Source organism: Musa acuminata, chromosome BXJ2-4, assembly GCF_036884655.1.
Source record: "Musa acuminata AAA Group cultivar baxijiao chromosome BXJ2-4, Cavendish_Baxijiao_AAA, whole genome shotgun sequence".
In the NCBI taxonomy this organism is placed as follows: domain Eukaryota; kingdom Viridiplantae; phylum Streptophyta; class Magnoliopsida; order Zingiberales; family Musaceae; genus Musa; species Musa acuminata.
The window spans coordinates 47,356,199-47,383,514 of record NC_088341.1 but is presented as its reverse complement, the minus strand read 5'-3'; the positions used below and the strand labels follow the sequence as shown (position 1 = coordinate 47,383,514).

The following is a 27,316-nucleotide window of genomic DNA, read 5'->3' as shown; positions in this document are numbered from 1 at the left end:
CTCAATCCATCTATATATATATTTTTTCTCTTTTTTTCTTTTCTTATGGACCTATCCAATTATAATGTTTTTTCACTGCCTCATAATGTTTTCCACAATATCATAAAAATGCTATAACGTAGAAAAAAAAAACTATAATATAGTGTTTTTTTGTATTACATTACAATGTTTTTCTACTATTGTTGAAAATACTATAACATAATATGTATATATATATATATATTTACTTTATAGTGTTTTTTCTTGATATTGCTAAAAATACTGTAACATAGGGTAAAAACATTGAATCGGTCAAATTAATGGTATCCCAAGTATTAGGTAAAAGAGACCTTATTAAGGAATTTCAAGTATTAGGTAAAAAAAAAAAAAGAGATACTAATTGTATTTGTTTTCTGTTGTTATTTAATTTTTTTTCTGGAAAAAGATTTTTTTATTATTATCATTTAATTTTAATGTTTGCTTCGAGTAAGAATAAATATGATTGCAGCAGTTTTCTGACATCAGGCGCATGGCATCACACCGGTGGTCGTGAGGTTTCCATCCTTCCAATTTGAGGCCTTGCATCCAATCATTCAAACTATCTTTTAATATTCTTATCGTCGTAAAGCTATCGATGCGAATTACAATTTTTACTAAAATGCTAAAATCACGGGTGTTCGAGCGAGTTTGGGAACAGGAAAAGTTGTACGTCTCGTGTTGCGGGTTCCACACGACGAACGCCAACACCTGTCGATGCAGCCAATGGAAAGGCGCTCTTCCCTGAACGGTGCCTCGGACAAAGCAGGAAAACGACCATCCTTTCTTTTACTCGTGGCGGTCAAAGCCCGAGGGGCGCCTGCCACTTCGACGTACTTGTCAGGTTAGAGGTCACATGACTAATCTGACGAGGATGTGGGTCCCAGATGCCAGATTTAGCCTTGTCACGCCACGTTTGAGGTGGATTTTCCAGATCCGGCGCCTTGGGCTGTGACACCTCATCACGTAGGATACGGTCTCGTAAGCATTATAAGTATGCTGGTTTGGGCTCTTTTTGGGTGCCTTCCGTCGCCGCGTCGGACGCTCTCCTCGTTATCGAAACCCTAGCGCGCTCAGATCTCTCGCTCGGTGTCCAGGTCAAGCTCTGACTTGTTGCCATCTCGCCATCCACCTCCTCCGCCTCTCCCGTCATACTTCGCTGGAGCGCGTCCACCTGTGGTGATTAAATCTCACCCTTGACCCCGATGGGTTCGCCCAAGGAGAAGACGAAGACCACCATCATTTCCTCCCCAGCCTCCGCCCCTGCCAAGACGCTGCCGAGCGCCTCTTCCGAGCCCACGCAAGAACCACCACCTCCGGTCCCGCCGGCGACCACATCTGTCCTCCCCGAATGGTCCGCCTCCCTTCAGGCTTTCTACGGCCGCGGAGCCGCTGCCATGATGCCCCAAGCCTTCTACCCCCCACCCCCCATCGCTGCCCCGCAGCCTGTCGTTTGGGGAGCCCAGGTTCGTTACTTTCCTTTCTGTCGGTGGGTTGGTGGGGTTGCAAGCGAAAATAATTGTATCGTCCATCATAAAGAAAAAAGATTGTTTTGCAAACCTTGATTGTTTTGGGTGATTGAACAACCAGCAAGTGATGCCGCCCTACGGCAGTCCGATTGCTTACGCTTCGTTCTACCCACACGGAGGTTTTTTTGCTCAGCCCCCGATGAATGCGGTAAATCTATTTTGAATCTCTTTTCTACCTTTTATCCTCCTTACCGTTGTGTTCAAATTATAATTGGGTTCTCGATCGAGGGTAATTACTGTTACGGGTCTTAGGCCATGGCTTACCGCACCCCGGAAACACAAGGAAGGCCCCCGGAGGCTAAGGACAAGCAAATCACAAGCAAAGGGACTTCCAAAGATGGAGGGGAATTGACTGGAAAATGGGGGAACGGTGGTAAAGGAACGTCTGGTGCTGCTGAGAATTCCTCACAAAGGTTAGCTTTACTAGTTGAATTCATGCTAGTTGTAAATTTTGTTGAAATTTCTGTTATTTTGCGCTTTTGAGCAGCGATGACAGTGCCACAGAGGGGTCATCAGATACTAGAGAAGACGGTAGCCAACCAAAGGTAAGCAAGTGGTCTGTTGGCTTCTGGCTAATCTGTTTTTGATAGTTAACCTGTCGCCTTATTGGTGTTGACACTAGGGACCACGTAGATTCCTTTTAAGATTTGCACCTCTAAAATAAATTCTTTTGTGTTACATGCTGAATTATAGGACTCCTATTTTTTTTCTTCTTTTGCATGCCTCTCTTCATGCTTATGTGGTTGAGCACCACTAAACGTACATTACGTTGATGATGCTATTGCTTAGCATCCTTGTTTGTCACATGAATGGGTACTTTATTCATCAACACTAAGCTTTCTCTAATATTTAGGATCATTCTTTAGCCAGAAAGAGAAGTTATGGAAACATGATTGCAGAAGGTAAGTCTCGTGTTTGATGATTATTCTTCACTGATTTGCAATTTTGCGGTGAAACTCATTTCTACTGGTTTTGCTCAGGTGAAGCTTCTCATCCGCTCGACACTGCTGAACATAGTGGTGCTAATGCTGAATCAACTTATAGTGGAAGGTCGCGGACTGCCAAAAAGCTTCCAGTCTCAGCCCCAGGAAGAGCAACATTACCTGGTTCCCAAACTAATTTGAATATTGGCATGGACTTTTGGGGTGCTACCCATGCTGGATCTGTACCTATGAAGGTGATGGGATCAATTCTGGACCACTAATGGTAGGACGTGAAGAAGTCATGCTTGACCAGATGTGGATCCAGCTTATTATGCTAAAAGTCTATGCTATCATGGACAATGTTACATGCTGTGTTTAACTTCATATCTGTGTAGTATCTATCTTGCAACAAAGATATTATTTATCCATATGATTATCCTCTCTTTTCTTTTATTTTGATTTTTCCGAATTAATTCTTTACTGATGAGTATTGTCTTGCCAGGATGACCGTGAACTGAGGAGGGAGAAAAGAAAACAGTCTAATAGGGAGTCTGCTAGGAGGTCAAGGTTAAGGAAGCAGGTCTGCTTTTGGCAAATCAAACTTATGTGCAGAAAAAGAAAATGAAAAACTTAACTCTCTTTATGTTCTTAACTTTTACTTTCTATTTTCTTTAGTTAATAGCAATTTTACTGGATGTAGATATGTGGTTTATAATTCCTATTAAGGTGGATGAGGGGATTTGACTAGTTTGGTTAAGTAGAAAGTACATGTCAAATTGTTGGACTCGAATGACTTGATGGGAGTGCACAGTTTAATGTTGTTGATATGCCTAAAGTGGCTAAAATTAAAATTTGTTAGCAGTAAGAATGATGTGTTATATCTATCTATTCTCTTAATTTTTTTAACAGAACGATCCAGGGGCTTGACCTTTCTTCATAAGAATTACCTGGCTAATTGCTTGTATCAAAGTATAAAAATTCGAAAGTATGGTTCATTTTGTTTGAATTGGTAAATTTTGGTTTTTGCTAATATTTTATGTACTTGTTAAAAGAAAGATGATTATACTGTTAAAATTCTTATCATGGAGATTCAAAAAATGCTTTCAGGTATTCTGATTGATTGCAAGCAGATAAAGCATTATAGTATCTATTTTTTTTTCTTCCTCTCTTTTCCATGTGTTATCAGTTCTCCAACTTTATGTCCAGTCACATGGATATTTCATTTATCTCCAGATGGTACACGCCACTAGTTGGTTCTTGTTCTAGACCAATTACATAGGTTTTTTGTTGTTTCTCCATTTCTCCCATTTCTTTTTCCCGAGTGATTCAATTGGTATTATCTTTGTAGGTGCATATTTTTCTCTTTTCCATGTTTGATCAGTTCTCCAACATTATGTCCAGGTGCATGGATATTTCATTTATCTCCACATTATATACACCACTAGTTGGTTCTTGTTCTGGACCAACTTGAATGTTCTCCTGTTGTTTCTCTATTGCTACCATTTTAATTCTTTTTCTTGAATGATTCAGTTAGTATTATCTTTTAAGTCCTTATGATTTTCCTTTGGTGAATTCTTGGACACAATGTTTTCATAGTTTCTTTTGTGGATTGACAATTTTGTCTTGTCGATGTGAACCTTTAGCCAGACTGCCAGAGTATGAAAGACTGACTTTGACTTATACAACAAATTGACCGAAACTATGATACATGAATTTTTGTGGTTGTTTCTGGCAAGGTTCGCAATACCGTACCGTACCGGTATTTCGACCTGGGCTCGGTACCGGTACGGTATGGTATACCGAGCTGTACACCCAGGTGCTCGGACCGGTAACAGTCGGTCCGCGTACCGAAAACCTGTCGGACCGGTACGTACCGCCCGTACCGGGTGGTACGGCTCGGTACGACAAACCCTGGTTTCTGGTATACCTGGCTGCAGAATGCTTTTATTACATCTTTATCATTCACTTAGCAAACTTCATAAAGTAATTTAAGCGAGTCTTTTTATTGTGAAGTCCTTATAAGTCTCTTGCCAGATAAGTTACAATCTTGAAAGAGTCCTAAATGTAAGAACAATGTCTGTTGTAATTAATGTAGTCTGGTTTTGGCTGAACTAGTCATCTTGATGTAAATATTAGTTTATTAAATGATGAGAGTACCATTCAAATGTTGCACAAATACTTATGTCAACATTATTACCTACCTGCTACTGTTTATCGGAGTTGATCCTAGTGTTTAGCGGGACAAATTATCCCACTTCAACGGTTGTCGATGTTTACCACTTAATTGTTCTTCTTTTAGGATGATATATTGGACTAAAGTTTCTGTACTAGTTCAAGAAGATTCATCTGTTTCTCTTCAGAAATATAGAGAACTATACTCTTTCATTACATTGTAAACTCTGGTTTGGCAGATAAAGGTCATTAGTTTTCTGTTCTTTTCATTAGCTTTTCTTCTTTTCTAATGTCTGTGGTTATTACTTGTTGGCGAAGGGTCTAGTTAAATGTTTACTTGGTTATTGAGTTTTGTAGTTGTTCTAATCATCAATGACACTTCAAAGGAAGTTCTTTTACATAGATAATGCTCTTGTTTAGAGTGTGGTTGAGGGATATTTACATTGTTTTCATTGAATGACTTTATAAATTGATTAATGTACCCTTTCTGCAGCACTCTTTTAGGTGTTAGTGCTTTTATGGTTATAATTGCTGTTCTTGCATTTTCTTAATTGATGATATAATGGTTAGTGGCTTATACAGGAAGAAGTATTTTGTTTTTATTCTTTAAATGTAGAGTGAAATAGCTGCATGGAGTTGATTGTAGATAGCGTAAGATCATTACCACTGACAGCTCTCTTTCATCATTCTCTGTTACAGCAAGAATGTGAGGAATTGGCCAGGAGAGTGACTGATTTGGAGAGCGAGAACAGTGCACTCAGAGTAGAAATTGAAAGTCTCAAGAAATTGCGTGGGGAACTGAAAGCCGAAAATAAATCAATTATGGTTAGTTGTTTTATTACATGTATTATATGTTTGGGTATGGCTGTCATTTTACATGTTGACATGGAATAGGTTCAGTTTTTGTCCAGTCATGGTTTTTGCTGGTCTGATCCAAATTGTGTATAATTAATCTAGGATTGTTTGCTACTAGTATACCTGAACTATTCTTACGGATCAGTTATGGGCTGCAAAAAAGGTTAGGTTCATAGGTTTTGAATTTTCTAGTTTTTAAGTGTATAATCTAGTTATCTCCTAAATATCATTAAACATTCAATAATTATGGTATTGATCAGGTATCTTTCAACCAGATTATTGTTGTGTGTGGAATGAATGCAATGATCATTTGTTGCTATGTGCTCACAGTTAACATGTGGGGACGGACATGACTTTGTACTGGATCTTTGTAACTGTATGGTGTAACCAGAATATGGGCAAGCAATGCTTTCTGTTTATAAGATAATTTGTTATCGGTGGTTTCTATGTCCATATACATTGATGCACCTTCATTACATTCTCATTCACGACAGTGAAATCTTTTCATTTTTGGGAGGGACAAATTGTGTTTATATGATTCATATGTGATATACCCCTTCTTCAGTCCCATAATAATGTTGTTTTTTTATATACATCGGTTCTTTTGCTGCATGGCCGAGTATCAAATAGGACTGATTGCTCACAACAAAGCTAGGGCTGGTTAGGTCGTCGACGATCCAACTTAACTAAATTGGCATCTCGTTTCCTCAATCATCTTTTGTTATTTTGGAGTTGATTTTATTAGTATTTCTCGTTGAAAAATTATACTTTGACAGAGTAGTTTTTTTCTTGCAATCTGGCTGCGGCGGTGTGCTTCCTATTTAGTTTCAGAAAGCAAAATGTATTAAGCCTTGTGGTTGCATTGCATTAGTTTGATTTTGTTTTTGTTGGTGCATTAGTTAAATCATGAACAGAGCCCTTAATATGTACACTGAATAAGTCTCTATCATGTATTCCCCCCCTATTTTTTGTAGAATGCTTGTGTTGGACATACATTACTGTCTATTTAGCTTCCCTATGATGTGTCTATTGTTTATGATGTAATTTTGACCTTCTTTACTGGAACAGGAAAAACTGAAACAAAGATATGGGCCTGAGAATTTTTCCGAGCTGGGCATCAGCATTGACCCATCAAAGCTGGAACCGGATGGTGCCAGTGGTTGACCTTTTTCTCATCCATGTCTGATTAGTTCTAATTAGTGTAGTGGGCTTCCAGAATCCTCGGTTTGTTCCATGTCCACTCCACTGGCCTTGGATCCTTGACGCTTTTTTTGTTTAAGGAGAGGGTCCACATATTCTGGATATACTTGGGAAGATCAAACTGAAGCTGTAATCCTTTTTATTTCTTCTTTTATTGAAGCAGTCGCAGTTTGTTCTGCAAAAGTGAGGGACTTCTTAATGTAGCATCAGATATCTAATCCCTGAAGTTGCTAGTGTGTTTGCTGACTGTGATGTAAGAGTGCAGAGAGAGGGGGAGAGAGAGAGAGAGAGAGAGAGAGTATAGAAACAGAAAAATGGACTTGCTATCCTGTTAGCGTAGTGGAAGTCTGATTTTGTTTTTGATTGTGGTGTAAAGTGACTGTTGAATTGTATCACCTTGAATATCTATATTACATCAAAAGGTTGACGTTTGATCCATTTTTGATGCCTACAGGTTGTTGTTGATGCTGTTTTGCTTGGCAAATTTCAGACCAAAATCTCTGAGATTTGGATGTATCAATGCTTTGGTTTGCTGCTGTTTCTGTAATCTCTACATTGCTTTGCCCGCTATTGTTTTCCTCTCTATTTGTTTACCGCGCGCAGCTCAACAGGGCAAATGCAAGCAAGCCGGTGCTGCCGCTTACGGTTCTCATCTGCAAAGGATGAAGCGTTGGGGCAAATGGAACGACGAAAGAGTCACTATTCATTGAGCTGATATATTCATCGTTTGTTCTTCTCCACCGAGTTCTTTACATGCCCCTGCAGATGGCAGCGAGTCAAAAGGCACATCTCCGGAGTCCGTGTCGACGCATGGCCCAACACAGGGACACCGCCCAGCTGCTCCAACGCCACTGGGTCGAGGACGACGAAGAAGAGTAGCTTTGGACGAGAGCTACGCTGTTGCGATCCCAGCGACGTGCACGTCGCTCTCCGGGCTGGGGCTGTTTTGTCACGGTGTGGGCATTGTGCCGTGTGGGGCGAGATGAGCGGAAGGCGGCCGCGTCTGAGTGGCCTGTTTCGACAGCCATGGCGTCACAGCCCACCACCCCCGCCCCGGAACGCACGCACAGTGACAGAGACACTACAGATGGAGACCAAATGCGCGATTGGAAATCTGCTTCCCTTACGTCCACAAATATGAGCGCACCGATTCCACCGACAGCGCATGGTGATTCGCGGTCGAGCACACAGCGGACGCCCCCTCCCTCCCATCGCTCTCCTACTAAACTAATGGCCACTTTGGCTTCCCCACCACCATCTTATCCGCGGATTCCTCATACTAATCTCTTCTCCTGACCTGGACATGTTGAATGATCACAGGCACCACCACCATCACGCCGCCGCCGCTGCTGGTGATGATGATCACGACGAAGGCCCCAGCGACGGCGCCGAGTTCCGCGACATCCACGAATTAGCTCCCCGTTCCCACCCCAGCCAAGGGCAGCGGAGGGAGCTGTGGGAGGGCGGCAGCCACCGATCGGCCTCCCTCTCCACCGGGAGCGACGCCGCCAACGACGGCTTCACGAGCGTGAGCAGGGAGTTCAGCGCGATGGTCGTCGCCGGCTCCGCCATGCACAACGGCGGCGGCAGCAACCACGACAACCACGCCGACGACGGGCTCCAGAACCAGCTCGCGCGGATCGGGGAGGACGAGCTGGAGGAGACGAACCCGCTGGCGATCGTCCCCGACAACAACCCCATCCCCTCTCCCCGTCGGCCGCTGCCTGCTGGGGATTCCGGCGCCGCCAACCCTGCCGACGAGGTCCCGGTGCACCTGGTTAAGAAGGAGGAGGTGGAGTCGAAGATATCGGCATGGCAGACGGCGGAGGTCTCCAAGATCAACAACCGCTTCAAGCGCCAGGAGGTGACCATCAACGGGTGGGAGAACGAGAAGGTGGAGAAAGCCACGGCCTGGTTGAAGAAAGTAGAGGTACGCTTCCCATCACAGATCCTCATGAAACTGGTCATCGAAGCGACCGAGATGATGCAGCTGCCACATGAACAGAGGAAACTGGAGGAGCAGCGGGCGAGGGCGATGGAGAAGATGCAGAACGACGTGGCGAAGGCGCACCACAAGGCAGCGGAGAAGCGGGCGTCGGCGGAGGCCAAGAGGGGAACCAAGGTTGCCAAGGTGCTGGAACTGGCCAACTTCATGAGAGCTGTGGGGAGAGCTCCGTCCAAGCGCTCCTTCTTCTAGGCATTACGCACCCCTCTCTCATCCCTCAATTCTGGCATAGGATTGCAGGAACTGAGAAAACCTTGGCATGTACACCAACTTGTTGCCAGCAGATTGACGAACAGAGCCATAATTGTTTTAAGTCTGTAGGCGGATTTGTGTTGTAAATTGACTCGGACGCTTGCGTTTCTTCCAGTGAGTATATGCTTCATCAAAGAGCTGTGTCACTTATCATCTCCTCTCCGAGTGTAGAGGATTCTGCGTCAGCTTTCATCGCAGGGAAGAAGTGGAGGATGAAGAGCTGGTGTCACTTATTCTGCAGTCTTAGCATCAGAAAAGGTTGCAGAGAGAACCAAGTGGCCTGTGAACCATCGCAGCTCTTCCGGCTTGTCTCCGCAAGTGTTGTGCAGGAATTCGTATCTATTCTCGAGAAAGACGATGATCTATTTACCACTTGGATCCGTTTAAGCAGGTCGGTCAATGCAAGGAGGAAGTAGAAATCTAGCTGAGATCAAGATTGAAATATCATATAAATCAAAACACTGAACTGTAACAACCTGGGAAAGAACAAATCTAATAAACGAATAAAGGAGGAGGAGGAGGAGGAGGAGGAGAAACATTTGTTTTAGATTACGAATGGGCATCAACTCCATCACCATCACCATCTCATTCGATCGATGAAATAGTTAATGATCGATGATAGTAGCAAGCAATCAAATCAAGGGAGACGAAGAAAATAAAAAAAGAATAATTACATTATTGTGGGTGAAACATAGCTGAAGTTTGGGTAAAGATGATACAGTAGATATAATTAAATTGGTAGCAACATGATTATTTTAGAGTTGGCCAACATCGATGAAGCCTAATTGTTTTGGTGAAGCTTTCGGGTTCCAGTTTGGCTCGTAAGTATTGGATCCGAAGCCATTCGGAGCTCCATCTAATAAGACCTGGTTTGGCGTGGGAATCGAGGAAGCAGCTAATAATAATATTATTATTATTATTATTAATACGCGAAGAGGCGGACTCCCATCTCTCGATCGATCGAGGAATCCAATTCTGGTGCCACTTACCCAACTTCCTAAAGCGAATCGAAGCCATCGGGTGCTGGTGCCCCGACCTTCGATCGGCTCCGGGAGATTTTGGGGGAGGGTTTCCATGGTGGCTCATGTTCTTCCTCGTGGTTCTCTTCTGCTCGCTCGCCCAACCTCTCGACGGAGGGGCTCCCACGTTACAGGAACGGCACCACCTGTTGTCGGCCGGGGTCAGAGAACCGGCTGCAGGCCTAGCGGGCTAACCGTGCCTCGACAGGGTAGGGTTTCTGCGCTGGCGTTGCAGTCCGATGGGCTCTTGCTCTCGGAACGAACCAGCCCGGAAGAGGTACCCTTCTTCTCTCTTGACCTCTCCGTTCTGTTAATCGGAAAGATTTGTGTTAGAAATGCTTGTGATTGAATCAGCAATGGCGAATCCCCTTGCTCTGTGGATAGCGATGATGGATCATTCTGAACTGGTTGTTCTGTGCTTGTACAAAACCACCCTCCCGTTCTGTGTTCGAGGAAATGACTCGGACTGAGGCATGCCCACCAGGCAACGATTAGGTCTTCTCCTCAGTGCAGTATTCATGATGATTAAGAATTAGCCATAATCATGTATCATACATGGTCAACAATCAAACGTTGAGTCTTGTCTAACACAATTCTCAATTTACATAAGGAACTTTGACTTGTTCTTCGAGTCCTGAAAGAAAGGGGGTTGATCCAATGCATGAGCTTGGATTGTTTAGTTTATGAGCCTCAAATTCTGCATAGAGTTTCTATGGTAAGGGCTATATTTGAGTTTCTTGCCATTCGAGCACTTGCTAGGTTATGTGGACTCACTCCAATCTCCAGTTCATGTGATTTGGAAAAGCATCATATTCCGATGCAGTCTGTTCTACCTACGCGATAAGTGCATGCCAAACCTTTCTCTGTGTTTATGAAAAGCAAGCAATGTGAATTTCCAAAGTTCTTATGTGGAGGATATTTGTCGATTACAAACTATGGAAATGTTTATATGCTGGTTTATTGAAAGACAATAATAAAAAGAACAAGAAAACCAAGCTATTCTACAGATCCATATTTAGTATTGGCTAAATGGATTTTCCCTTAGTTTGGCTTTGCTTGGAACAAGTCCTCAAATAACTCGAGGACAAATTTCAATCTATATATCTTGCTGCAGATAAGTTGGCTCTTTCACTTTGTTACTTTTATCAACTTCCATGGTTTGCCAAGTCTACACAAGATTATCATCTTGGTTAGGAATAAAATTAAGAAATACTGGATTATCATCTTGGTTGTGCTTTTCGTTATGAAAGGTGAAGAGGGAAATACAGAGATGCTATGGACTTGTTCACAAGCTCGGAAGGGGCGTAGTGTATCTTGGTTCATCGAGAGTGCAAGTGGGCCATCCACATTACGAGCAAGCGATGCAATTGGCTAGAGAGGCAAGCTATTTTTCTTCTTCTAGATATATACATGTATGTATATATATCATGGAATAGTGTAGAGATACCAGTATATTTCTTTAAAATATCGATTGCTAACTGTCGCAAATCAAGAATTGGAGGATTTGACATGCATTATTTTTTTGCTCTGTTGTTTGTTTGGGGACTATCGCTTGTGATGCGCATCGAATAAAACTTGACATCATGATTGTCTCTAAAGCCAACTGACAAAGACTTGGATTTTGTTTGTGTTCTCTTGCGTTCAAAGCTTGGCGCATAGCAAATTTACCATTCATGTGATCATCATGTATTTTCACATTTCACTGATTATCCTTGGATCTATTGCATACACAAGGGCAATCTTGTCATGTTAAGCTAAAGTTGCACACTGAACTGTGATGCATCAGCTATTGTGCAGGTTGCTCTACTTTTGGACTGCACTACATGGACCGGAGCTGGCCCTGGTCTCATGGATGCCGCCTTTAAGGGTGCTCTTGAAGCAAAGAAGCCAGTTGGGGGATTCAAGATAGCAAGGGAATCGGGCGAGTGGACGTCCTCAAACTTCCATCCCTACCTCCCTCCTGAAACATATCTCACATGCAGGTAGTATAGCTACATAGCGCAGCCGAAAGTTCAGTCCCACTACAGTTGAAAGCTCACACTGATGCCTAAGGGAAGAGCAGGTTTTTCTCAGCGAGGAAACATGGACTGGTGGATGCTGCAGTGCGGAACAATCCATCCGACATGACGGCTGTCGTCGCCTTACCTGGTGGAATTGGAACCCTAGATGAGGTGTTTGAGATTCTTGCCTTGATTCAGCTGGAAAGAATTGGCTCCAAGTTTCCAGTCCCCTTCCTGCTTATGAATTATGATTCGTTTTACTCGAAGCTGTTGGATTTCCTAGACGACAGTGGAAAATGGGGCACGGTGGCAAGAGGAGAGGTCGAAGCACTGTGGAAAGTATGCGGTGGGAATTCGGAAGCCTCGGACTACTTGGCAGAATTCTATGGACTTCCTCAAACCAAAATGAATAAAAACAAGATTAGTGTAGAGGGGAGTGGATTTATGGAGTGACTTGCATTGTTATTGCACGAAAATGAATTATTAGTCTCTTTCTTTCCTGTATATGGAATTATTATTTACTGGTTATATAGAACATTGCCTTTACTTTAGAATGTGTCTTCAAAGATGTCTTTACCAAACTTTCGAACATATTTATTAGTATATAATAATCTTTATGCATGCATATACATTTGTTGATTTGGATGTGCATCTGAATGTTTATATCGCCTAGGTAGGTCTTCATATTTCGAGATGGGGTATGAGAAAAAGAAGGTCTGTCTTGGGTTGGACTCACTTCGACGGTAGATCCAATTTTTTTAGCTCATAAATTAACGAACGAGACAAGAAATAACTGTATGCCTCGGCCTACCTACCGAGGGCTACTCTGTTTCCTTGACGACTACTGTAGTTCCTGATTAATAAAAGATTCTTTCCAAAAAAAAAGGGAAAGAAAGAAAAATCGATCCGGTCACTCAAAACTCGATTCCAAATGTGAAAAACCAATGCATATAAGAATACAATCATAAGCATACTGGAACAACATGTATTAGTTAATGCTGATGTTGTACGAAACCAGAACACGAAGTCTGACTTTGGGCTTTTTTTAGATGTGTGACAACAGAGGATGCCAACTTTCATGAGAAAGACCCCAGCGATAAAGGTTGGTAATGGTGCTGAGGGAATTCCAGAACACAGAAAAGTAGTAGCAAATGCACATCACAAACAAAGCCTCTCGCATTATAGAGAATCACAATGCCACAATATTTAACAGTCTTTATCATTTATAAGTAAAATAGAGAAATGGAATAGAAATAGAAGGAGGAGGAGGAAAAAGAAGCACTGGCATACCTGACGTACTTGTAGGCGATAACTAACCGGAAGAGAAATCGATAAACAAATTTTGTGGAGGAAAGACTTTAAAAACTTTAAAGCCTGCTTGATGATACTCGTTAAAGCAATTTCGATCTTTCATCTCTCTGAAATAATAATAAACGTCTATTTGACCTGACGTCTGTATAAATCACGACGTTCTTCTGAATGTATTCCGTAATCATATTTTACATCTCGAATAAGACCTACATGTGAAATTTGATCCGTATCGCAAAACCTCGTTGTTTCAAATATCCCAATCTTATTTACTGAATGTCCTTCTTGTTAGCTCTATATAATTATTTTCCTGATGCATATAATATACCACGTAAGTTCAACCCGCAGATTGTTCACTTGTCATGAGCTTAGTTCTTGAAAATGGAAACAAAATAATCACTCTAAGTAGCAATTCCTGCACAAAACAGAAACCAACAGCCAATCTCAGGAACTCCTAATCATGCAGAACGAGAAAAGAAAATCTTCATACATACATACGTACATTTTCACACTAATTCTGCTCCACTCTTGATAAGAACGTATCTAACAGGGACAATATGCAGGCAAGGATTCAGCTCTCTGTCAAAATAAATTGCAACATATTAGAATCTAATAGAGAAACTTTTCACAGAAAAGCAATAGCAGTCATGACCAAGTTTTCTGTATTCGGTTAATGGCCAAATTACATACTCAAAAGATATTTTGACTTGTTTTGTTTTGAACTTTCTCCTGACCAAATTCTGCTAATGTGAGCGAGCCTAAGTTTATTAACACAGCGACACAACCGTAAGAACAAATTATAATCTCGTTTGATATTATCTATTATAATCAGGACAAAAAAGAAGCTTTGAAGAACCTAAATTTGATAGGCATAAGAACCATGTAGATGATAGATCTTCGAGGAACTAATAAGACATGGCTTTTTTCTTTCTTACACTCCTAGGAAATAAGAAATACAGAAACTGCTTACCTCTATTATTGTTGACATTATAACCAGCCATATAATCTGCAAAGCCGTTGCCTGTGACATCCGAGTTTGAATTATTGAGCTTGATACTAAAAGAACCAGTGGCATCAAATTCTGAGGATGATGATCCCCAAGTCGGGTCTCCATAAACCGAAGTAGCACCATATAACTTGGCGTAGCTTCCTTCATATCCCGAAGACGAAGCAATAAGATTAGTGTTAGGGGAAGCAGGAGCGATTCTTCTATCAAAACTGTTGCGACCCAAGCCAATATACCCGCCACCTCCAAACCCCAGATTTCCACTGGTATAGCTCGAGCCACTGCCCCGGTTCAAGTTACCGGTGCCAAGGCTACCGAGGCTCCCACTCCTAGACACCATGGATGCATTTGAAATTGTAGATTTTGTGGCATGGTTAAGGGCCACGTTTTCCCATACATTGCGAGATGTCAAACTGAAAAGTGAGCTAGTATTTCCATTAACATCATTATACGGAATGAGACTAGTGTACCTACTTGAATTTGCATTGTGGTAAGGATTCAAAGCCCGTCCGTATCCCAGATTATTATCGTAGCCTGGGTTTCCTACAAAAGTTGAGCTCAAAGGTGGCTCGTAATCCATTCCCATTCCAAGGCCAGGGCTAAGCGAAGCAAATCCATTTCTGCCACCAGCCAGGGAGCCTAATCTACTATCATCCAACCTCCTCATTCCGTACCCACTTACCGAGCTTGCATTGTATCCCTGAGTATACCCATTCACAAAGCTGTTTACTCGATTCAAACCATAGTTATATCCACCAATCGAGGAGCGCATGATAGGCCCTGGGGACGGCTCTTTAGGAACAGCCCTCTTCACCTCTACCATCTTACCATTCAGCTCGTGAAAGGCATTGAGCAATACCTTGTCCACAGCATCCTCTGAGTCGTAAGTGATGAATCCGAACCCCCTCGGCCGTTGGGTGTTGTGATCATACATCACGACGACATCCGTGATGGTTCCAAACTGATCAAAGTACTTCTTAAAATCGCCCTCCGTTATAGTCGACGATAGGCCTCCCACGAAGATCTTCTTCGTGTGGCCAGGGACAGGAGATCCATGGATACTGCTGCTGCTGTTTTTATTGAGGAATTGGTGATCATCCCTGGGAACAGCTTTCTTCGCCTCCACCTGAGAAATCGATAGAGAAGTATCATTTTGAGTTTAAGCCCCCCGAGGATTCGCACAACGGACCCAGGATTACGAACGTTAAAGCGCATTAAATGTGTGGCGAAGAATCGACGAGCTGTTGGAAGGAAAAAGAAAGAGGGCAGAGGACAAGCGGTTACCATCCGACCATCGATCGTGTGCTTCTCCGTGACGACTCTTTCCGTGACCGCAGGGTCCGCGAACACGACGAATCCGAAGCCGCGAGCGCGGCCGGTGGTACGGTCCTTCATGATGACCGCCTCCACCACCTCTCCGAAGGCGCTGAAGTACTTCCGGAGGCTATCCTCATTGGTGTCCCACGAGATCCCGCCGATGAAGAGCTTCCCCAAATCCACCTCCATTCTCCTTCCTGCAAATGAGCCACCACAAGAACGATCATCGTCACCAGCATCATCCCAGCAATTGAAATAGCGAGGATCGTCGAATTCGAGTCGAAACGAGTAATCGAGAGTCAGATCCAGTCTCGAGCGACAAATCACAGAACGATCAACTCGGAGTCAACAAGTCATATCCACATCCAAATAGATCGCAAGGCAAACACGTTATAAAACATCTACGAATCCGATGAACGAAGGAGACATACCTATAAGGAATCGCAAAACCAAGAAATCACGAGAAACCGAGCGAAATCACCATCAATCGGATCGAAGGAAGGTCCATTGGATCGGAACCGATCGATAGGAATTCCACGTAGTATCGGGAGGGGAATGAGATAGGAATCGAATCGGCTCACCGATCTGGAGATTGCCACTTGCTGCCAGATGCGGATTGGATTCTAAGATCTGGGAGGAGGAAGCATCAAAAGAAGAAGAAGAACGAGAAGAAGGCATCACAAGGAAGCCTCTTCATCCCTCTTCCTCTCTCGTGTCTTCTCCTCCTCCCTGTAAATAAGTACTTATAGGCGATTTCTTATTCTTTGCCCGTCTTAAAGGTGGTAGGAAACCATGAACAAATATTACATTTTGGTTTATAATAAATGATGTTGTGACGTGGCATACGTCAACAGGTGGATGAGAGGAAACGTGATGGGGATTCCTTGGGGAGCACGTAGGTTTCCAACCCCCAACTTTCTCAGCCTGCGTGGCTTTCCCTCGAGACCGATGCCTGTGGGCCCATGCGTACGGTTAACCAGCCATGTGAGACGAGTGGAAGTTTTGGGGAAAGTATGGAAAGTAGAGCACCCAGTCCTCGACTATCATTCATTTGTATGCATATGTTATTATGTATTTATACAAAATCAATTTTAGAGTAATCATTGGTTGCTTTAGTCTCATATCACGACGTGAATTTTCGAATGTTAACCACTATTTATTAGTCAATTAAATTAAAATTTATAATTATAATGATGCAAAAATATAATAAATTTATCTCCAAAAAATTAGCCGTCATTTGGTCTATTAATTGATGAGCGAAAATTAAATTGCTGATCGTCTATTTTATATCATATATATATATATATATATTATTTTCTTTGAGCTTTTTTCTCTTTTTATATCAAGAAAAAATAAAGGCCACAAAAGAAAAAAAAGAGGATTGAATGGTTAAACAGTGTTATATTTTAATTTTATTTGCGAATTAGTTATAATATTAGACATTTAAATTTTCCGCTGTTGTTTCGTACTCCCCACGAAGCCTCTGGCGGCGGGCAAAGCCTTCGTCCTCCTCCGACCTCCCATCGCCCCGTTCGTAGGCAAAGCCTCTCCCTTCGAAGTCTGGCTCTCGCGAGAGTCCCCGCGCGGATCTGTTCCGGAAGAGTGCCCCTACATGGTTTCATCTCCCTGGGTGCACGTGTCTACTTGAATCCGTGCCTCTTGGTTATTTCGGCGCCTATGCCTATCGGAGATCGATTATTGCGCTTCTTCTCCTCCCTCCTTCATTTGGGAAGATTCGAGATAGGTTCCAAAGGGTTCTTGCTGTGGAAGGGTCTATGGGTGCTGCGCTAGGGGTCTTGACACCGGGTAGAGTGTGACCTTTTGGTGGAGCCTCTCAAGGAACAAGGGTTCATTTTGGCCACGCTTCTGGGTCCGTCTGCGTTCTTTTTCGACGGCGGAGATGGCCATCACTACATTGTGGCCATGGAAGGTACAGCCTGCCCTTACTGCTCACATGTTGAGTCCAAAAAATCGAATTTCTCTCTATGAAATCTTATCTGGTTTTGCTTGCTGGTATGCAAATAAATGAGATTGACATTCTCTGTTCACGATTCATAGTGTCTCTCTAAGCGATCCGATTGGTATTTATTTATATGCCTAGTTTATCATTTATCTGTTTCTTTATTTGTTAGTGTATTGCGTCCCTTATGTCGGCAAATTGACAATACAAAGCAACAGCAACCGAGAGATCTGTTGTTCATTCTTGGATCACATGCAAACTTAGTGAAGAAGATGGTATGTAGACATTGTATTTTAGCAATTTTCGTCGAGTTGTTAATCTGAAGCCTTACACACTGTTAGATTAGTATTGCTCTTCTTGTTGTTGTCAACAAACAGTAATATCTGAGGGAGATCATCTCGTACATACGATGGATCTTTTCGAGACAGATCTCAACTAAACAGGCTTACTACTATATTCTTCCTCTGTTTTCTTTCCTCCTCTGTTTGCTCTTTCATGTCTCATCTCTACTGCTGTACTCTCCCTTTTACTGTTGGATCCATCAATATGCTGTTTTCGGTGTGATATTGGATAAACCCATTGTAGAATAGGTTTGGCTTTAAAACCTTTGTTGTATCCTTATATGAGACGAGGACACATCATTTATTAAACTTACTGTTCTCTTAGTATTCTCAAAGGGTCTGTTCTCAAGCTCAAGTTCATCAATTAATTGAAATAATTTGGTTTATGATTGTGATGTTGGATGCCTTGACACGTTAACCTGATTATTATTATTATTATTATTATTGAGATCCAATCTACATGTGTCGTAAAGAAGCACAGGTGTTCAATTTGACTCCAATTATTGAAGTTAGGTCAAACAATATACTGCTTATTCGCTTGTGGAACTCTAGTTTCCTACTGTTATCATAGTTTGTGAAAGATAATTTTGTTACGTAAAACTCATCTCCTATATGGAATAGACATGTTTGCAATATAGAATCTGCTGTTTCAATTATTGGAGGAAGAACTCTCACAGGAGCTGCCCCTATAAAGCTTTTGGCACACCAGATGTCATAAACTACATGCAGATGCTTGAAGCTAACGAAAGAAAGGTTGGTAAAGTTCGATTTATACCAACAGACAGTGTGACGACTCCTTCATTCAAGCCATGGATGAGAAGGTAGATAGCATTGATCAAAGTAAATGTTAACCACACTACATTTCCAATGCTTATTCTTCTCAAGGCAGACAGAGAAAGAGAAGAGAGAAAAAGAAGTGCCTACAGGAGAGAGAGAGAGAGAGAGAGAGAGAGAGAGAGAGAGAGAGAGAGAGAGAGAGAACAGGAAAATTTGTGGTTGGCTGGACAAGCAAGTATGACCACTTTTACAGGTGAAGAGAAGTGTCGACTTCTGTTTCATTGGACATCTTCATGCTAACATCACTGGACCACAAGCATAATGAGAGAGAGGTCTTAAACGACTGGATTTCGGTGCAGTTGACATGGTACTCGGCCTGAAGGGATGAAGAATCACACAGAGGTCTGGAAGGATGTGCCAGGTCACGGCAGAAGAACCACTTGGATTGTTCAGCTTCAGCAATCATTCGCAGTATCCGCTTCTCCTCCCTCATCTCTTTGATTCGCTGCAGCTGCCTGAACCTCTCTTGCAGCAATGCGATGGATGAGCAGCGGACTGTAGTATCATTACTTTGCCTTCCCATGGATCGACCGAAATTGATTCCACAATCGGGAATGGGTGGGTTGTGTTGCAGTGGGAGTGATTTGGTTTTTTGGGGGGGATTTCACAGGGTGTCTGGGAGAGAGTCATGAATTTATAGGGAGCACGAGTTGTCTTCTTCCTTTCATCCATTGCATGTCTCCTTAGCACTTGGTTGATTCGGGACGAATGTAAAAGCGAGAGGAGAATCAGCATTGGAGGTGCAAAGTCCAAGAAGGCAAGGCTTTTGTGGCTTTCTAAGGAGTTGGGTTTGGTTAATTTGGATCCATGCAAAAAGACCTCTGAATGGGGAACAGGATCGGGAGATAAGTCCAAAGGTTGGTGGATTTAGCATTTGGAGGGGCTTCTCCAAGGGAATAACAGGTAATTCTTACCTATCACTTTGCCATGCAGGAGATGGTACTTTTTTTGTTAGTGCTTGTAAGCGTGCTCTTGCAGGTACCCAAAGGTGGATAACTACTTCCAGACATGGTTATTCATGTCTTCCAGCTTCCATGCATTAAAATTTGAATGTTCTGGACGGGGCTAAGTGATCGTGAGATGTGTTGCAGGTTGTGTTCATATCCTTGATGTGTGAATATTTCCAGGCTTGCGTGAGGGGGCATTTGGTGGAGGAAACACTGGTGTTGGAAGGGGAATATATCTTGGGTCTGATGATGTCGTGTGGAGAAGAGTGTATTAGGCTGTTCCTTTTCCAAATCTACGCACATCTTTTCTCCCACTTTATTTTGTCCGGTGTGATTGGATGGAAATGGCATGCAGCCTCTGCAGAGCTTCCTGGTGGACTGTGAAAACTAACAGGGCACCTGCTTTTCTATCTTATCCTGCCTCCATTCCATTCCTTATTGCCAATCTCAAGAAACCTTTGTGTTTATTTTCTTTTCAATCTCTTCGATGGGAGGCTTGGAATCCATCCACACTCTGATCATAGGCTTAGTTGGTGGATGTTGATCTCTTTTTCTTCTGAACCAGTTTCCTTTTGGCTTCGGTCGAGTGCAAAATGTGGTGCCTACAATGACATTTCAATGCTTCTCTCATTCATCTCATCTTATGATCGGATCTGTTTTGGGGTGTTATTAAAGGCCAACCTTTGGATGAAGATTTATGAATCCTTTAGGTTTTGATTTCTGAATTGCTGCAGGAAAAAGTGAGTGAAAATTTAACAGGATTGGACATCTGGCTATGGTCATATTCTTGGATTATCTCTAGTGCAATCAATCCAAATCAAATTTAGCTTCTTGATAAGGCAGAGTCCCCCCTAGAGGTATGCTTCACCAGATTTCTGTCCGACCAACTTGAAGAAGAAGAAGAAGAAGAAGAGTTTGATACTTGCTTTGACACCTGAGCATGATGGTTGTGCATGCAGGTGCACTTCTTCCTCCATGTAATTTGCATGTAGGATCTGATGCATCAAGTTGTGCCCGTGCACTACTTCCTCAGGTGCTTTTCTTTTGTCTCTGATTTATGGATCGGCTCGGCCTACCACCAACACATCTCCTCACCAGGTTGTAGTTTTGGGTGCAGCTCAAAGGTAATCCAGTTCTGTTTGGTTGTATCACTTTGGATTCATTCACATGCATCTTTGTTGAAAGGTGGATTCCAGATCAAGACTTAGCTCTTCTTATCTGTGTTTAAATCAGGTCTTAATCTTTTTCCATCTTTAAATATGCAGTACATTATCCATGCGTATCAGATGCTAACTATGGGGATTGAAGCTCTAATCTTTTGGCTCTAATTTGCTTGCATTAATCTTCTTCAACAGATTCTTAGTTTGTTCTGTTCCCGTGTTATCGTTGTTATGTTCTTGCAGCATATATAGATGTGAATGCCTTCGACACTTGCACTAAGTCGACCATTAACTAATAATATCAATATTACAGTACAACACAACACATGATGGCTCGATTGCAGCCTCCCTTCACGTACCGTTACACCACCATTTTAGAGGAAGACGACCGACAACGACGACGTCAATGCACGCAGGAAGGCAGCGGGAGATGATCACTTGCCGGGGACGAAGTTGGTGGCGTAGGCCCAGGCGTTGTTGGCGACGGGGTCGGCGAGGTGGTCGTAGAGGTTCTCGATGGGGCCCTTGCCGGTCACGATGGCCTGCACGAAGAAGCCGAACATGGAGAACATGGCAAGGCGGCCGTTCTTGATCTCCTTCACCTTGAGCTCCGCGAACGCGTCGGGGTCGTCGGCCAGGCCCAGGGGGTCGAAGGCGCCGCCGGGGTAGATGGCGTCGAGGCCCTCACCCAGCGGGCCGCCGCCGACGCGATAGCCCTCCACGAAGCCCATCAGCACCACCTGACAGGCCCAGATGGCGAGGATGCTCTGCGCGTGGATCAGGTTGGGGTTGCCCAGGTAGTCGAGGCCGCCCTCCGAGAAGATCTGCGCCCCGGCCTTGAACCACACCGCCTCCCCGAACTTGACGCCGTTCTTGGCCAGGATCTCCGGGAAGACGCACCCCAGCGCCCCCAGCATCGCCCACCGCCCGTGGATCACCTCCAGCTCCCGGTTCTTCGCGAACGTCTCCGGGTCCGCCGACAGCCCCGCCGTGTCCCACCCGTAGTCGCCCGGGAACTCGCCCGTCAGGTACGATGGCGTCTGCTCCGAGAAGGGCCCCAAGTACTTGGGACGGTCCGGCCCGTACCTGTCAAAGATCGGTGGAACACCAATTCATTGGCGGAAGAGAGAGAGAGAGAGAGAGAGAGAGAGAGAGAGAGAGAGAGAGAGAGAGAGAGAGAGAGAGAGAGAGTGCACACCAGATGCTCTTGGGGGTGCTCGCCGTCGTGCGGCGCATGAAGAAGCGGCCTCTGGAGGAGCCGACCCTGCGGACGAGCTCGTTCTGCTGCTTCAGAGCGGTCTGGCCGGCGAAAGCCGATTGCTGGAGCGCGGAGGTAGCCATTGGAGTACCGATGAGGAAGCCTTCCCGGACTGAAGTCGAGTGCTGATGCCGCGATGAGGAGGAAGAAGCGACTGCATCCATTAATAAGAGAGAGGAAGAAGAACTAGTGGATGTCGAGAACGCCACGTCGGCAGGAACACCATTGGTTCTCCTCCGACACCAAGATATAGTGAGAATCCGGAGGAGCTGGTTTGTCTCGCCCAGCACCAATGTCGCACAGCCACGTCGGCGGTTCATATCCTTGGCGACGTCAAACTCGCTAAGTCCCTGAAAAAGATCTGCAACCGCCATCTTCTCTCCATGGAAGGATAAAAAAGGATAAAAAATAATAGGTTTGGTCGAGGAAATGTTCCCTATAGAAGAAACTTGTCGAAATTGACCGGATTTAGTGAAATATTTATCATATCAACATCTATATTTGTTCATCACTCAACCCCGGGATTATTTCTCTGTTGCTGTGCACAGAGGGAAGAACAGACTGGTAGTAATCTGGAGATACAAAGTGATGATGATATAACCAAGTCCAAGTAGAATCTTTTATCTCTTTGCCATGATAAATTTGCCTTTTACTACTAGTATTGTTGCACTTTTCGAAAACATGTTCTTTAATCGATGAACATTATTTTCTTAGATGCATACCCCATAAATACGTGTAATCCTGCATAGAGATGTTTGGGATCGGAAGATGTCACCTCCTTCACTGCACTAAGTATCAATTCCCCTCTTTTTTGCTCATTGAAGTAAAAATACAGTATCAAATAGCAAGGAAACAACTACAGCAGACACTCCTCCTTTCGTTACCAGGAAACAACAAAATGGAAGGGGAAAACAAATACACTAAAAGCAGCAGCCTCACACATCAAAAACAGCCATAGAAGAGAGAGAGATGGAGAGAAGTAGACACCAAACTCTGCAAACACATCTACAGAACTCTAGAAAAAGATGACTCGGCAGCTTCATCTCCCTCTCAGACGGAGCGCTTTCTGATGTCCACGATACACTTGTACACATTACTCGCATGTATGTGATTCTTATACGGGAGCACGAGCCGTTCAAGACGATCGAGCAGTCTCCGGTAGAAGGGACAACCTCTCTGCAAAAAGATCGCGGTAAGAGACAGCTTTAACGGAGCGAGAGATGGGTTGTGAGGAGAAAGTGGCTTCACCTTGAAGAACGCCAATGCAGTCTTCAGCACGTAGTTGGCGTAGTAATGTTGAAGCATGTCCTCGAGCTCTCCCTGGCTTAGACAATCCAACCCTCGGATTATGTGGTGCCGCCCCGACGACTCGAGGCATCTCTGCACGACGTAGCTGCCATTCTTGTGCACCGATAGCTCCATCAAGCTTCCTGCGAGATCAGCACATATCGTCTCCGCTGCCCAAGCCACATTCATGTTCAGGGCACATTGCACAACATAGTTTCTGCAGCAGAGAAGACCAGAAGAATTAAAGATCACTAAGAGTATCTATCTATCTATCTATCTATCTATCTATCTATCTATCTATCTATCTATCTATCTATCTATATGTCTGATGTTCTTCTGTACCCATAAATGTGGCAAGAGAGTCCAATTGCATCATCTGTAGTCTTTTTCAGCAACAGGTTCCTGTGAGGATTCATCGAGTAATCCATGCAGCTCACAAGGGCCAAGCAGCCACATTTGTCTGATGCCAACTCCGTAAAAGAGTTCAGAGCAGCTTGAATGAAGACCTGTTGGCATATAAATGTCATGGCCAATGCAAAAAAACCACAATAATCGCTACTTTTAGCTTGAATGCAGACCTTATTGGCTTCGTAATTCAGATGTTCCAAGCAGCAATCAACCACAGCTTTCCCGTTCTTACAGGTCATAAGTTGTTTAACATGACACTTGAGAGCCTTCCCTACTGGAAACTTGAGGATCTTGACGAGTTCTTTCACACACTCACTCCTGAAACCAAAAGGAAATCAAGCAACCAAATTCGTCAGCATCCCCTCGACATGTAGTTCTTGAGATCCAAGATTGAGGAGGAGCATTACCCGGAGGAATCCTTGGCAACCTTGAGAAGCATGCGATGATCCTTCCTAACGTAATCCTCCATTTGCCTCCGCTGTACATCATCGGCGACGTGCAACAGTTTCAGTATGAAATCGCTTCCTCTGCAGTCCATCATCATGTCGTACACCGAGCACCGAAGAAATCCAGCAAGGACTTTCTGGGTGATCTCAGGTTCTCTACCATCCAAGAATTCCTGGAAGCATCGACTACATGGTGGTTGTTCCCGAACTTCGCGAGTCACTATCGGACGTCCCGAGCACAAAAAGCAGGAGGATGTTGCCATGACTGCCGAAAGGTCAATACTTTCATAGTAGAGCAGCGACTGCCGGACTAATTCTTTAGCTCTCGGGCGGCTAATGTAGTAGTGAGAAGATGGGTATGGGTTGAGGTGAGGGCAGAATATATCGTAATAATAGGCTACATCAGGAACGGAGTGAGAAGGCAAACGATCTTGTGAGTCGGTGGATGCAACGTCGGACGGATAGGAGTAAAAGAGGCTCGGGTATGCAACGGACGCAGGAGGTTCGACTGAAGGAGGTACCGAGCTCTCGAGGTCGTCGCTTCCGCGACTCGAGCTCGGCTCACCGAAATTTAAAGCTCGTCTGAGATCACGACCTATCAACTCGTAGACATCGAAGCCGTCGCTCGATTCCTCGTCGTACAAGTCTCCTCTGCTCGACTCCCCGGCATGAACTTGATGGCAGTCGGATGATTCACCGTCGCCGATTCGGTTTACAGAGTAGTCAGTATCATCAAGGGCTGACATGGAAGACTCTCCTTAATTATACGGCAGCTACTTCACAAACAATTGAACGATCGAAGGGATAGAGGAGAGGTCGTACCTCGGCGGCGGGGGTCATCGGCGAAAGGGTCTGCGGCTGGGCCACTGCCTATGATGCCAAGAGCATTGTCGTCTTTACAACAATCGAACAATTGAAGAGAGGGAGGAGAGGACGTCCCTCGGCGGCGGTGGTCATCGGCGATAGGGACTGCGGCTGGGCCATCGCTTATGATGCCAAGAGCATTGTCGTCTTCGCAACAATTGAACAATTGAAGGGCGGGAGGAGAGGTCGTAGCTCGGCAGCGGTGGTCATCGGTTATAGGGTCTGCGGCTGGCCCATCGCTTATGATGCCAAGAGCATTGTCGTCTTCCCAACAATTGAACAATTGAAGGGCGGGAGGAGAGGTCGTAGCTCGGCGGCGGCGGTCATCGGTTATAGGGTCTGCGGCTGGGCCATCGCTTATGATGCCACGAGCATTGTCGTCTTCACCGTCGCCGATTCCGTTTACGGAGTAGTCAGTATCATCAAGGGCTAACATGGAAGACTCTCGTTAATTCTACGGCAGCTACTTACCAACAATTGAACAATTGAAGGCATGGAGGAGAGGTCGTACCTCGGTGGCGGTGGTCATCGGCGATAGGGACTGGGGCTGGGCCATCGCTTATGATGCCAAGAGCATTGTCGTCTTCCCAACAATTGAACAATTGAAGGGAGGGAGGAGAGGTCGTAGCTCGGCGGCGGTGGTCATCGGTTATAGGGTCTGCGGCTGGCCCATCGCTTATGATGCCACGAGCATTGTTGTCTTCACCGTCGCCGATTCCGTTTACAGAGTAGTCAGTATCATCAAGGGCTAACATGGAAGACTGTCGTTAATTCTACGGCAGCTACTTCACAAACAATTGAACAATTGAAGGCATGGAGGAGAGGTCGTACCTCGGCGGCGGGGGTCATCGGCGATAGGGACTGGGGCTGGGCCATCGCTTATGATGCCAAGAGCATTGTCGTCTTCCCAACAATTGAACAATTGAAGGGCGGGAGGAGAGGTCGTAGCCCGGCAGCGGTGGTCATCGGTTATAGGGTCTGCGGCTGGGCCATCGCTTATGATGCCACGAGCATTGTCGTCTTCACCGTCGCCGATTCCGTTTACGGAGTAGTCAGTATCATCAAGGGCTAACATGGAAGACTCTCGTTAATTCTACGGCAGCTACTTACCAACAATTGAACAATTGAAGGCATGGAGGAGAGGTCGTACCTCGGTGGCGGTGGTCATCGGCGATAGGGACTGGGGCTGGGCCATCGCTTATGATGCCAAGAGCATCGTCGTCTTCCCAACAATTGAACAATTGAAGGGCGGGAGGAGAGGTCGTAGCTCGGCGGCGGCGGTCATCGGTTATAGGGTCTGCGGCTGGGCCATCGCTTATGATGCCACGAGCATTGTCGTCTTCACCGTCGCCGATTCCGTTTACATAGTAGTCAGTATCATCAAGGGCTAACATGGAAGACTGTCGTTAATTCTACGGCAGCTACTTCACAAACAATTGAACAATTGAAGGCATGGAGGAGAGGTCGTACCTCGGCGGCGGGGGTCATCGGCGATAGGGACTGGGGCTGGGCCATCGCTTATGATGCCAAGAGCACCGTCGTCTTCCCAACAATTGAACAATTGAAGGGCGGGAGGAGAGGTCGTAGCTCGGCGGCGGCGGTCATCGGTTATAGGGTCTGCGGCTGGCCCATCGCTTATGATGCCACGAGCATTGTTGTCTTCACCGTCGCCGATTCCGTTTACAGAGTAGTCAGTATCATCAAGGGCTAACATGGAAGACTCTCGTTAATTCTACGGCAGCTACTTCACAAACAATTGAACAATTGAACGCATGGAGGAGAGGTCGTACCTCGGTGGCGGTGGCCATCGGCGATAGGGACTGGGGCTGGGCCATCGCTTATGGTGCCAAGAGCATTGTCGTCTTCCCAACAATTGAACAATTGAAGAGAGGGAGGAGAGGTCGTAGCTCGGCGGCGGCGGTCATCGGTTATAGGGTCTGCGGCTGGCCCATCGCTTATGATGCCACGAGCATTGTTGTCTTCACCGTCGCCGATTCCGTTTACAGAGTAGTCAGTATCATCAAGGGCTAACATGGAAGACTCTCGTTAATTCTACGGCAGCTACTTCACAAACAATTGAACAATTGAAGGCATGGAGGAGAGGTCGTACCTCGGCGGCGGGGGTCATCGGCGATAGGGACTGCGGCTGGGCCATCGCTTTTGATGCCAAGACCATTGTCGTCTTCCCAACAATTGAACAATTGAAG

At 44.7% G+C, this 27,316-nt stretch overlaps 6 protein-coding genes and 1 long non-coding RNA gene across 11 annotated transcripts; 4 read left to right on the top strand and 3 right to left on the bottom strand.

Annotated features, from left to right (window-relative positions):
• Positions 1–620: 620 nt before the first annotated feature.
• On the top strand, positions 621–7,132 carry LOC135611347 (G-box-binding factor 1-like). Of its 2 annotated transcripts, XM_065107074.1 has the most exons (9): positions 720–1,481; positions 1,606–1,692; positions 1,797–1,957; positions 2,032–2,089; positions 2,398–2,446; positions 2,525–2,721; positions 2,970–3,047; positions 5,339–5,464; positions 6,563–7,132. In XM_065107074.1, the coding sequence occupies exons 1-9, from the start codon at positions 1,221–1,223 to the stop codon at positions 6,656–6,658; spliced, it is 1,113 nt and encodes a 370-aa protein (XP_064963146.1). In that variant the 5' UTR covers positions 720–1,220; the 3' UTR covers positions 6,659–7,132. The 2 variants fall into 2 exon arrangements, with proteins under 2 accessions (XP_064963147.1, XP_064963146.1); XM_065107075.1 differs by lacking the exon at positions 6,563–7,132 and having other exon boundaries at positions 621–1,481; positions 5,339–6,530.
• Positions 7,133–7,503: 371 nt separating this feature from the next.
• Positions 7,504–9,086, top strand: LOC135611348 (remorin 4.1-like). Its single transcript, XM_065107076.1, has 2 exons — positions 7,504–8,624; positions 8,700–9,086. Exons 1-2 carry the CDS (start codon positions 7,998–8,000, stop codon positions 8,889–8,891), a joined length of 819 nt encoding a protein of 272 aa, XP_064963148.1. The 5' UTR covers positions 7,504–7,997; the 3' UTR covers positions 8,892–9,086.
• A 735-nt stretch (positions 9,087–9,821) lies between these two features.
• Positions 9,822–12,521, top strand: LOC103982125 (uncharacterized). Of its 2 annotated transcripts, XM_009398941.3 has the most exons (4): positions 9,875–10,247; positions 11,221–11,349; positions 11,768–11,952; positions 12,033–12,521. In XM_009398941.3, exons 1-4 carry the CDS (start codon positions 10,026–10,028, stop codon positions 12,421–12,423), a joined length of 927 nt encoding a protein of 308 aa, XP_009397216.2. In that variant the 5' UTR covers positions 9,875–10,025; the 3' UTR covers positions 12,424–12,521. The 2 variants fall into 2 exon arrangements, with proteins under 2 accessions (XP_018680613.2, XP_009397216.2); XM_018825068.2 differs by lacking the exon at positions 11,221–11,349 and having other exon boundaries at positions 9,822–10,247.
• Positions 12,522–13,128: 607 nt separating this feature from the next.
• LOC135581527 (heterogeneous nuclear ribonucleoprotein 1-like) lies at positions 13,129–16,365 on the bottom strand. 3 transcript variants are annotated; one of them, XM_065107071.1, is made up of 5 exons: positions 16,183–16,365; positions 15,569–15,798; positions 14,249–15,410; positions 13,773–13,857; positions 13,129–13,693 (listed from the first exon to the last, which is right to left on the bottom strand). In XM_065107071.1, exons 1-4 carry the CDS (start codon positions 16,277–16,279, stop codon positions 13,850–13,852), a joined length of 1,497 nt encoding a protein of 498 aa, XP_064963143.1. In that variant the 5' UTR covers positions 16,280–16,365; the 3' UTR covers positions 13,129–13,693; positions 13,773–13,849. The 3 variants fall into 3 exon arrangements, with proteins under 3 accessions (XP_064963143.1, XP_064963142.1, XP_064963144.1); XM_065107070.1 differs by having other exon boundaries at positions 13,781–13,857; XM_065107072.1 differs by having other exon boundaries at positions 13,781–13,857; positions 16,033–16,322.
• A 725-nt stretch (positions 16,366–17,090) lies between these two features.
• Positions 17,091–21,438, top strand: LOC135611345 (uncharacterized). Its single transcript, XR_010486528.1, has 2 exons — positions 17,091–17,531; positions 17,734–21,438. It is a non-coding gene; the product is annotated as an uncharacterized LOC135611345 (long non-coding RNA).
• LOC103982129 (chlorophyll a-b binding protein 151, chloroplastic) lies at positions 21,118–22,262 on the bottom strand. The gene is made up of 2 exons (XM_009398944.3): positions 22,045–22,262; positions 21,118–21,932 (listed from the first exon to the last, which is right to left on the bottom strand). The coding sequence occupies exons 1-2, from the start codon at positions 22,185–22,187 to the stop codon at positions 21,281–21,283; spliced, it is 795 nt and encodes a 264-aa protein (XP_009397219.1). The 5' UTR covers positions 22,188–22,262; the 3' UTR covers positions 21,118–21,280.
• A 707-nt stretch (positions 22,263–22,969) lies between these two features.
• LOC135608854 (uncharacterized) lies at positions 22,970–26,823 on the bottom strand. Its single transcript, XM_065101905.1, has 9 exons — positions 26,580–26,823; positions 26,260–26,496; positions 25,941–26,177; positions 25,621–25,857; positions 25,068–25,538; positions 24,207–25,002; positions 23,970–24,117; positions 23,734–23,897; positions 22,970–23,608 (listed from the first exon to the last, which is right to left on the bottom strand). Exons 1-9 carry the CDS (start codon positions 26,821–26,823, stop codon positions 23,155–23,157), a joined length of 2,988 nt encoding a protein of 995 aa, XP_064957977.1. The 3' UTR covers positions 22,970–23,154.
• Positions 26,824–27,316: the final 493 nt, after the last annotated feature.

Bases quoted from the DNA above. Each gene is read 5' to 3' on its own strand.
- LOC135611347 (XM_065107074.1), top strand. From the start codon at position 1,221: ATGGGTTCGCCCAAGGAGAAGACGAAGACCACCATCATTTCCTCCCCA. The intron at 2,090-2,397 runs GTAAGCAAGTGG...TCTAATATTTAG, and splicing joins AAGACGGTAGCCAACCAAAG to GATCATTCTTTAGCCAGAAA. The intron at 5,465-6,562 runs GTTAGTTGTTTT...TTACTGGAACAG, and splicing joins CCGAAAATAAATCAATTATG to GAAAAACTGAAACAAAGATA.
- LOC135611348 (XM_065107076.1), top strand. From the start codon at position 7,998: ATGTTGAATGATCACAGGCACCACCACCATCACGCCGCCGCCGCTGCT. The intron at 8,625-8,699 runs GTACGCTTCCCA...CCACATGAACAG, and splicing joins CCTGGTTGAAGAAAGTAGAG to AGGAAACTGGAGGAGCAGCG.
- LOC103982125 (XM_009398941.3), top strand. From the start codon at position 10,026: ATGGTGGCTCATGTTCTTCCTCGTGGTTCTCTTCTGCTCGCTCGCCCA. The intron at 10,248-11,220 runs GTACCCTTCTTC...TCGTTATGAAAG, and splicing joins AACGAACCAGCCCGGAAGAG to GTGAAGAGGGAAATACAGAG. The intron at 11,953-12,032 runs GTAGTATAGCTA...AGGGAAGAGCAG, and splicing joins GAAACATATCTCACATGCAG to GTTTTTCTCAGCGAGGAAAC.
- LOC135581527 (XM_065107071.1), bottom strand. From the start codon at position 16,279: ATGCCTTCTTCTCGTTCTTCTTCTTCTTTTGATGCTTCCTCCTCCCAG. The intron at 15,799-16,182 runs GTGAGCCGATTC...GCTCATTTGCAG, and splicing joins AAGTGGCAATCTCCAGATCG to GAAGGAGAATGGAGGTGGAT. The intron at 15,411-15,568 runs GTAACCGCTTGT...TCGATTTCTCAG, and splicing joins ACACGATCGATGGTCGGATG to GTGGAGGCGAAGAAAGCTGT.
- LOC103982129 (XM_009398944.3), bottom strand. From the start codon at position 22,187: ATGGCTACCTCCGCGCTCCAGCAATCGGCTTTCGCCGGCCAGACCGCT. The intron at 21,933-22,044 runs GTGTGCACTCTC...GATCTTTGACAG, and splicing joins AGCACCCCCAAGAGCATCTG to GTACGGGCCGGACCGTCCCA.
- LOC135608854 (XM_065101905.1), bottom strand. From the start codon at position 26,823: ATGTTAGCCCTTGATGATACTGACTACTCTGTAAACGGAATCGGCGAC. The intron at 24,118-24,206 runs GTAATGCTCCTC...TTTTGGTTTCAG, and splicing joins GTTGCCAAGGATTCCTCCGG to GAGTGAGTGTGTGAAAGAAC. The intron at 23,898-23,969 runs GTCTGCATTCAA...ATATGCCAACAG, and splicing joins TGAATTACGAAGCCAATAAG to GTCTTCATTCAAGCTGCTCT.